Here is a 9666-nt window from a genome sequence, read left to right on the forward strand (position 1 = left end):
GTAAAGAGGTAAACCTTTCCAAAACAGTTAAGATAAAAAGATTAATATTATAAGTTATCTTCACCAATTTCAGCAGTCTTCCCTTACCGTACTATTTGCACACTGTAACAGTGCTATTCATAGAGAGATTTTCCTGTTACTTTTCATTGACAAATTAATATATAGACAATGGAATGCAAAGAGCATGGATCTTTGTACATTTTAATAACAGAAAGTCCTCCTTTCCTGACCTGTGCTACATTATGTCATAGACTAAATTTTGAATCTGGGAAAATATAAATGGATAAAGGATCAAAATACAAACAAGTTAGTAAAACTGGTCCTAATAATCTGCAGTTTTTCTAATTGAAAGCATTAGGAGCCACATTAGGTAAAATATTATTGAAAAAATCCCATTAAAAAAAAAAAAAAAAAAAAAACAAGTAGTATCACCTTACATTTGCCATAGGTAAATAATCAAACATTTATTGTCAGATTGTACTTGAACCAGCAGGGGGCAAAACATTCTTGAAAATCATGACTGTGTTTGACAGCAAGAAAGGACAGAAATAGGGTACACATTCTATCTGTAATTTTCTCACAGTATAATTACTTGTTCCAGTCAGCTCCATTTTATGAAGCAGGTTTGACAAACAGAGCTGGTATTTATTTAAAGTACAATTCACACAGGTAAACAGAAACTTAATTCAACTATTTCACTTCCAATCTTTGCAAACTTACTGCTTTTATACTGAGCTTTGTGTGCACGCAGGGCTTTATTTCTTTTTTTTATTATTATTTTTTCTTGTACACGCAGTTTCTTTCTAGTTTTCATCTACTTCTACTTGTCCTTTTGACCCTACTGCTCCTGTATCTTGTCCCTGACTCACTCTGCCCTATCTACTCCAATAAAAGTGTCAGAGGACATTTTAGAACCAGTTAAAATGACAGTAATTTCAAGTGATTTAAGTAAGTTTCATTCTACTTGAAATTCATCTTTCCTCAATACATGGAGGAACAGTGGGAGCATACTGCAAAACTGAGGATGCTTGACAGCAAATTCCAAATTAGGTGGGTTCCCAGCCCACGCAGAAGCAGAATTTAAACTCTAATTGTATTCTTAGCTATTTGGCTAAAAAAAAAAAAAAAAAAAAAAACAGTCTAATGAGATACACGAGAGCGGATGGAAGACTACTTAAATACAGTTTGGTTTGTACAGGGGCATGCAGATCACAGCTCACTACATAACTTGTCGAATGTGAGCTAGTTCTTCTACAGCCATGTTAGTACAGCACAGTCTCTCAGCATTTTTGCTATACTGCTTCTCCAGTACTGTTTTAATTCAACTCAATCACACTTCTAAGACAAGTCTGTCAATTGCCCCCACTTATTGTGCTTTGTTTCATATCACAGATGTTTTGGACCACATGAAATGAACTCCTCTTGGCTGAAACTAAGTGAAATGTGTTCCAGACACTCTCAGGCACGTAGTCCACAGCAACAAACTAAAGTTAAAGCAAACAACCAAAATGCAGCAGAATATAAACATCTTCAGACTATTTCACTGTACAGATCTGCTCGACTGCACAACTTGCTAATGCAGACATACCCACTGTCTGTTTAGTATGACTACAGTTCTATGCTGATTAGACCAGTTTTCAGGCTAGAATTAGCTTGTGGCAGACTAAAGTTACTTAGCTCTTAACTAGTTCTGCAACTCTGACATCCATCTTGTAAGAGATCCAGCAAAGAGCAACGGAAAGTTACTGTGTGGCTGCATTTAAGAGCTTAAACTTTGCACTGAAAGGACCCAACCTAAGAATGAGGATAATTCAGTTTGATCCATTCTGCATCACCTTAAATATCTGGAATCTCTTCTTCATACTGCCAAATTATATTTCAACCTAGGAAAACCAAGTTGGTATTTTTGTTATAGTTAATTCATTACTTGCTATCAAACACTGATATGTTGATATCATGCTAAATGAAAAAAACAAGCTCTCTACTGTTGCACATTGAAAGGCTGCAGTTTTCACAGCCAAATTCTTGATTTATTTATGTTTTACAAAAAAAGAGCAGCATTAGCTGTCTCACTTCTTTGGCTGAGTAAGCCAAAAAATCATTTCAGGCAGAATTTAGCTCAGTTTTAGCTATTGTTTGAGTTCCATCTGAACTTGTAACAGATATGAATGGTTCCTTATTCATATAGCATATGTTTGAATCACCAGTTCCCAGTTAGATCTGTATTTGTTGCTGCTCATGATGAACAAGGCACAATTTCAGAAGTGGACTGATATAAATGACAGGCCAAAACCATTTCTTAAAACTGTACTTCTGAGCATGCGATGTGAAGTGACACAGGTTTAATCTGATGGTCTGTATATACAAACCCTTAAAATGAAGTACCTGTCAGACAATTAGTACTAAAGGACTAACGATAAAAGTGTTTCCAGAATAGGAACATCAGCACTCTACTAACATAAGATCTTGATACAAATGCAATTTTACTGGTGTAGAAAGATTCTTCTGATTTAAACTTTGTCAGAGCTGGGAGGAGTCACCAATGCACACAAAAAATTTTTTTTATTGGTTAGTACAAACCTACCTTGACTAGGTCAGAAACAGTATTAATTTATTATTTAGTGTTATTTAATTAATAATACTAAAGAAGTACACATGCGAAAGTTTTTTTTTTGCATAGTAAATTGAAAAAAATGAGTAACACAACATTGTTTAAAAATACAATTTAAGAAGAAAGTAAGACCACTAATGTTCAGTTATGAGAAGATCAAATAGATCAAAGCAGGTCAAATACGATCACTACAAGCAGGATAAATGGAACGTTGTTTCCATGAAGACTACACATAGGACGTGATAGCTTTTTTGGCCATGTCATTTCAATTCTGTATTGTGCAAACAAATTTGTTTCTGAACCAGCTCTTTATTTACTTTAGGTGAAGATTTTTCCATACCTTTCAGATTTACTAATAAATATCATCAAACTTGAACTAATTTCTCATCCTAGAGCAGCTCCTTTGAACAGAAGTGAGCAAACTAGATCTGACCTCTAAAACTGCTACTATGTTAACTTAAATGGAAAGGAAAAAATGATATTATTCACTGCTTCCAAGAAATCAAGATTTATGTTTCATTCATTCCCTTCAGATCAACAGTACAGGAATTAAAATGCTCCCTAATTTTTGAGCAACATAGGAGCTAATGAAAAACAAGTTCTATAGAACTTTTACTCAGCTGCTTCCAGTTATTGAAGTTTAAGTGGTACCAACAATTACTGGACATACCTGAAGCTACAGAATTCTCTCCAACAGATCTTTCCAAAACACTGCTCTCACTGGCTAAACTGTCATTCATATTTTCTTGCTGTTTGAAATCCTCCACTCCAGCATGTTCTGATTGCCTTGTGACTTCTGTTTCTTCATTTGTCCTGTTATTCATCCCCTTTTCTCCATTTTCCACTCCTAAAAAAACCCAGAAATTCACTATAAAATATTTACTTTATTTTAGTGTGCAGCACAGAAAACACAGAACTAACCAGAATTCATCATACATGTTCAAGTCAGCAGACAATGGCCTAACATATGACCTTGGTCTTAAATATTTATAAGAACGCTGACAATCCAAATTACAAAATTTACAAAATAAATTTGTCATTAATCTCTATATTTGCTGTCACTGTGAAGATTTGAAAATGTAATTAGTGAACTAGATCATATGCTGTATCTTCTCTTAATTCCATCAGTTCTGTAAATTCATAAATGGATGTACCTCAGAGCAGGACTTCATCTTGGACTTTAATACTTGCCCATAAAACAGGAAGCTTGAGCTTTCCAAAAAACACTCTCCCTCCTTCCATTGTTTTATTTCAAATATAAAAATTATTTCTTTTTGATTTCTGTTCTAGTGTTATTTTTTAGAGACATATAAAACCAGGCATACTCTAAAGGTGAAAACGCTGTTCTGCAGATTATAAACACTTCAAAAAACTTTGGAAACTGCATTCTAGGGTTTTTCAAATTTGATTCAATTACTATGCAATTAGAAATTAAATGTAAAAAAAAAAAAAAAGTCAAGATTAACTTCCTATAAAGTTCTCAATTGCTATGTATAAGAATCTGCTAATGACAACTTATTTTACCATAACAAATCAGTAGGGATCAAACTTGAGTTGTAGGATGTACCAACACTCTCCTCCTCTTCATAAGGTACCCAATGAGTCTTTTCTTAGTGCTTCCTTGTCATTGCATCAGTGGACATTACAATAATCTACATATACACAAGATTGTGTACCTAGAAAGATTCTTATACTCTGGTAAGACTAACATAATTTACATTTTACATGTTAATCTGCACAGTTTTTTAGGGGCTGCATTGCTGAGGACTACTGAGAAATCTCTGAATAAATACATACATCCAGCATTACATCAAACATGTGAATTAAACTACTTAATTTTTATTTTGTCTGGTCTGCACTGTACTGAGGATTCCAAAATGCAGAATTTGTATGGAAATAATTTTCATAATTTTCTCATTTGCTAAGTATTTATTACTTTGCTTATCTTACCAATAGCAAAGGAAGGAACACAAGTTAAACCTGACAAAGCTGCAAAATAAAAGTGAAGACCACAGTAGCTGCTGCCCTACTCCCAGCCTCTGACTTCCCTCAGAGTTACTTTTCAAGGCTCTAACCTGATTGGTCCTGTCCTGCAAACCGGAAGACTCAAATACAGTGAAAAGGTAGGTTTAAATGTAGCTGCTGCTTATTTGTGTGTGACAGAGGAATCTGGTTCCTGTCCTCATGTGGAAGAGGCACTTTCATGCCAATCTGAATGCACAGTCCCATATGCAGCAACTAAAATTATATACAGACTACAGACAGTTCTCGTGAGCTTTTCAAGCAAGAAGGCTGAAGATGCAAAATGAAAAATCTGGTAAAAAATCTTTAGTCCCCAGAAATCCTACAAAACATACGCTAAATGAGACATAACTTGGGAGCTGCTTCTGTTTTTCATGTTTTAGAACCTAGGGAAGCACTAGGATAATTTTATAACATAATAATCGCTGTACAGCAATAAGAAATACTAGCCAAAATTCTGTAGCTCTTTTACTTTCTTTTCATTTCTATAAATAATCTGTTTACTAGTTTATTCTATTGTTTATAGTCAATTTTATACAATGTCTCTAGGGACTTGCTACTATCTTATCCCATTATATATATTTGTAAACTTGTACTATTAAGGAAACATTAATCCTTGAGCTTGAGAAATCTGAAAGAGGTTTGGTTTTTGTTCAAAATAATATTCAGTATGTTTAATTAATGATCATAATACCACACTGAAAACAAATTAATAAAAGGTAAGCATTCAGTTTAATTATAATTATATACATATTAACTGAATTCTAATGTTGTTTAATGATTTTATAATGACTTTAGTGTTTAAGAATCTATCAAATAAGCTATTAAGAAGCTTGATCTTGAAAGCCCTGGATAACTGAAAGCATTAGTCTCAGTGATGTAGTGAAATCAATACAGTGAGAACCCCGTACCATTTCCTAAGTCACAGGAAGAAAAAGAATAAATAAATAAAAACCCACCACACTAACAGTAACAACCACCCCCCTCAGATATATATATATAAAAAAATCCATTAGTACTACTGAAATAAGATGATTACCTCCTGTATTTCCACTTAAATCATCTGCAAGGTCTTCATGTTGGGTTTCACGCAAAACAACCAAAAAAGGGGAGAACCAGTCCTTCTTCTGAACTATTCTACTTAACAGCTCCCTTGCACCATCTCTATTCCCACGACTTTCAGTAACAGTCTGGATCTGGTGAAAATAAAATAAAAAACCCTTGAGACATAATTTTGAAATAGTTCAAATAAGTTGCTAAGAACAGTAGATATACAAAAGCACTTCTCTCATCATTTAAAACACTAATAGAAATACAAGTGGGTCTGCCACTAGTTTTATTAGTCAGAAGAAATTTACCGTATTTTTCTTCAACCTCATATTTATCACATATGGTTTCAGGTAAGATATATAAAACTTGAGATACGAAACTTTACTTGAGAGACTGAACAATGAACGTATGGAACATATTGATCAATGGTTATAACCACTATATAATAATCATTATTATTATATCAGGAATATATATAACAGGAATAATAATCAGTTATAAATAAACACTGATTTAACAAATAGCCAACCTTGACCAAAGAAACAGTGAAGTCATGCAGCTTACCAGACCTCAGACTTAATCTGTGATGTGATTTCATACATAAATAGAACACTTTCTTAAACACTGGCTTCACCATCACACTTCCCACTTGAAGGTATAATAACTAAGCCTCTGGAAAAGATATTGCCCTAGAAGAAGCTATGGAAAAGTGCCCCAAGGCTGTCTTGAGAACTAGACATGTGATCACAACAGAAACAAAGAGGCTATCCCAAAACAAAGCAGCCTGGGTGGGCGTTCAATCTTCAAAGACAACCTCCTCAATGCTCAGAGCTCATCCATCCTGATATGCAAGCAAATGGGTGGGGATAACAGCAGGCTTAACAGTGCTTGAAAGCTAAAAGGAAGTATATGGGAAATGGAAATAGAAAGAGCTAAGCAAAAAAGGAACATAGAAACACTCTTCAGGTATGCAGGGATGGCATTAAGGCCAAAGCACCAGTGGAGTTGGAACTGGCAAGGATGTGAAGGGAAATGAAGGGCTTCAACAGAAATACCAGTAGCAAAAAGATGCCCAAAGAACATGTGGAATAATTCAGGAATGGGGCAGGTAATCTATGAGCAAGGCCCCTGCCTCCACCTTACTATGCTGACTCCTGGCTCTCCTTCCCTTAGGGAGCAGCTGGCCCTTGTAGCTCCTTGACAGTCACCAATCTGATGAAGTGAGGCATGTGACTGTCATTTAGCTGAGACAAAGCATCAAACTACCTAAAACGTTGATGCACAAGCTCAGAAAGCAAATACGATGCAGTTCCACTATTAGTTTGCTGTTTTTAACTCTTGTCCCTATGGCAAATCTTACTTTCATTTATTCTTGTAACACCAGTTTCAGGACAGTCATATTTTGTCTCCAATTAAGTTTTACATCAGTCTGTGCATATTCTTCTTGGCCAAATGGAGCAAACACTGGCAAATGTTTTCACCAAAGAGTAACACTTACTCTTGACAGTGACATTTCTGCTCAGCTTTTCCATTCGCTGTCAACTTTTAAATTCCTTTGTGAACCTCTGGCACAAAAGGAGAGGGAAAGAGGAAGCAGGCCTTGTTTTATTTTAATTCAAGTATTCTCTAGAACTTTGACCCATCACTACCTCACAGTACAGCTCAGGGGCCAGAAGACACTTCACAGTCTTAGCCTGGGCTCAGAGGCAAAGCAAAATGCACCAGCAGCAGTGGTTGGGTTCCTTCCACTTAAGTGCTGGTCTATTCTAGCTCTCTGTTCAAGAGAATTTTTTTCCCTGGTTCTTAGCTGGCATCTGTCCTCCTGGCCCCCCACTAAACAGTTTTCTGAGGCATATTTGGAGTCCCATCGCTGTGTTCCCTGAAGTTTAGATTCATAGTCTCCTTCCTTAACCACCTTTCATATCTACACTTACACCACCACTTCTCATTGCTGCTTCCCCTCTGCCTCACAGTTCCCAGGGGCGGCTGGTGCCTGCAGACACAGGCGGCACCCGCTTCCCGGGGCCGGGCCCCGCCACGCCGAGGCGCACAGGTCACTCACCCGTTCCAGGTCCTCGACCTGGAAGATGTCCCTCTGCAGGCACTTCTCGGCCACCTGCACGGCCCGCATGTTATCCACCAGCGTGCCGTGCAGCAGCTGCACCAAGTGCACGCACAAGTCGTGGTGGGCCTCCTCTGCCGGTGAGGGCAGCTGGCTCAGGCTGGGGTTCACGTAGCAGGCGGCCAGGCCGCAGCCGCCGTGCTCCAGCGCCTGCAGGAACTCGCGGTAGCAGTCGCGGGGCCCCCGCTCCACGGCGCGCAGCAGCAGCTCCGCCGCCTCCACCTCGCCCTGCTGCAGCGCCGCCGCCCGCACCCGCTCCCGCTCCTCGGCGCCCAGCGAGGGCAGCCAGTCCAGCACGGGCTGCACGCGGATGGCGCGCTTCAGCCGCGCCCTGAAGCAGGAGATCAAGTAGAGGAAGCGCTCGGCTCGGGACTCGTCCGACATCGCGCCGCGAGCGGCCCGGGCACCTGGCAGGGAGCTGCTGGGGGGGGGGGGGGGGCCCGGAGGGGAGCCCGGCTCGGTGTCAGCGAGAAGGAGCGTCACTGCCGCGCCGCAGCCCCGACCCCGCTTTATGCGCGTCCCGCCGGGCGCTTTCGGTTTCGTTTGCGCTACGGTTGCGGCCGTTGCGTATGTGACGGGTGGGGCGGGGCCTGCGCCGTTCCCGTCACGGCCCCGCCCCCCACTGCCAGCCCCGCGCCGCCGCGGCCGTTGGGCGGGGAGGGAACGGGGCGGGGGAGCTGTGCGCGGCGAGGGGGCGAAGGGAAACCTCTACCGAGAGCCACGAGTTTGCCGACAGCGGAGGTGTAAAACCCGCTTTCCATCTCGGGAGTTCCCAGGGCTGCTCACCGAGTGTTTCAAATTTTTCTTCTACAAGACGGAAGCCGTTCTCTAGAGGCATCTTGGGGCTTTCCAGGCACGCACCAAGGGGGGCACCCGAGGTGACAGCCTGAGCCGGTGGGAGTTAACGTACCACGGGTGGTCTGTGTTCATCTCCAAAGTATACTTTTCTGTGGAATACAGACCCACAAAAGGCCAGCGAGGAAGTAAAACGGGTTTGTGTAGAGCAGTGTTTGCTCTGGTGTTGTCTTCACAGGTTTTTGGCATTGGTCTGCAATTTGAGCTGCATATGCTACCAGACAGTTATCTTAGCCAGCTTGAAGAACTGCACCTTGCATAAGAAGCAGGAGGTTTTGAGGATTGTGTTGAATTTCCCAGAGGAGTTGTTGGATAGTGTTTGTGAGAGGAAAGGCCTCTCTCGTGCAATGTGTTTTCACCCATACTGCTAACGTCATTGTGCCTCAGGAGCAGACTTGGTTCCTGTCCTGGGGCTTTAGGGACCCTCTGTGTGGCTGAGGTAAGACAGCAGATACATGAACTCAGTTTGATGTTTCATAGGAAAACAATGGAGTAAATGCACTCTATTTTTTAGGCTGCACTTGGGTTACTCTGTATAGCTTTGGTCCCCAACAGTTCAAGAGAGACATTGAAAAACTGGGGCCACCATGGTGTTTAGCAGTTTAGAGAGCATCACATGTGGTTGAAGGAATGGGGTTTATTCAGCCTAAAGGAAAAGAAGGCTTGGGGGAAATCTAGTCCCAGTTTTCCAATTCCTAAGAAGTAGTTATAGGGAGGATGCACAGTGACAGGACAAGGGGCAATGGGCACAAGTTGCTTCAGGGAAATTTTGTCTAGATAAAGAAAAAAATAATCTTCACTATCAGAGCATTTAGACATTGGAATAGGTTGCCAAAGAACTGGTGGAAGCTCCCTCATGGGAAATATCTGAGGCTTGGCCTGACAGGACCCTTGATAACCTCATCTAAGGCCTTGCTTTCCCTTTCCAGGCTAGACTCCTCTGATTCTGTGATTCAAATCCATCGTGCCTGCAGCTGCTTGTCTTCCAGAGGTATGCTACAGCATT

At 40.4% G+C, this 9666-nt stretch overlaps 1 protein-coding gene across 2 annotated transcripts in view; it reads right to left on the reverse strand.

The window, feature by feature from the left end:
* Nucleotides 1-8310, reverse strand: part of IFIH1 (interferon induced with helicase C domain 1) — a 28444-nt gene extending 20134 nt beyond the window's left edge. The window contains exons 1-3 of one of the 2 annotated variants that reach the window (XM_062578752.1): nt 7746-8310; nt 5673-5829; nt 3282-3458 (exon numbers count right to left, since the gene is read on the reverse strand). In XM_062578752.1, the coding sequence (XP_062434736.1) occupies nt 3282-3458; nt 5673-5829; nt 7746-8189 (778 nt within the window). In that variant the 5' untranslated portion in view covers nt 8190-8310. The remainder of the gene's footprint in view (nt 1-3281; nt 3459-5672; nt 5830-7745) is intronic. The other variant, XM_062578753.1, reaches the window with a different exon arrangement.
* Nucleotides 8311-9666: the final 1356 nt, after the last annotated feature.

Source organism: Rhea pennata, chromosome 6 (assembly GCF_028389875.1).
Source record: "Rhea pennata isolate bPtePen1 chromosome 6, bPtePen1.pri, whole genome shotgun sequence".
Classification (NCBI taxonomy): Eukaryota; Metazoa; Chordata; class Aves; order Rheiformes; family Rheidae; genus Rhea; species Rhea pennata.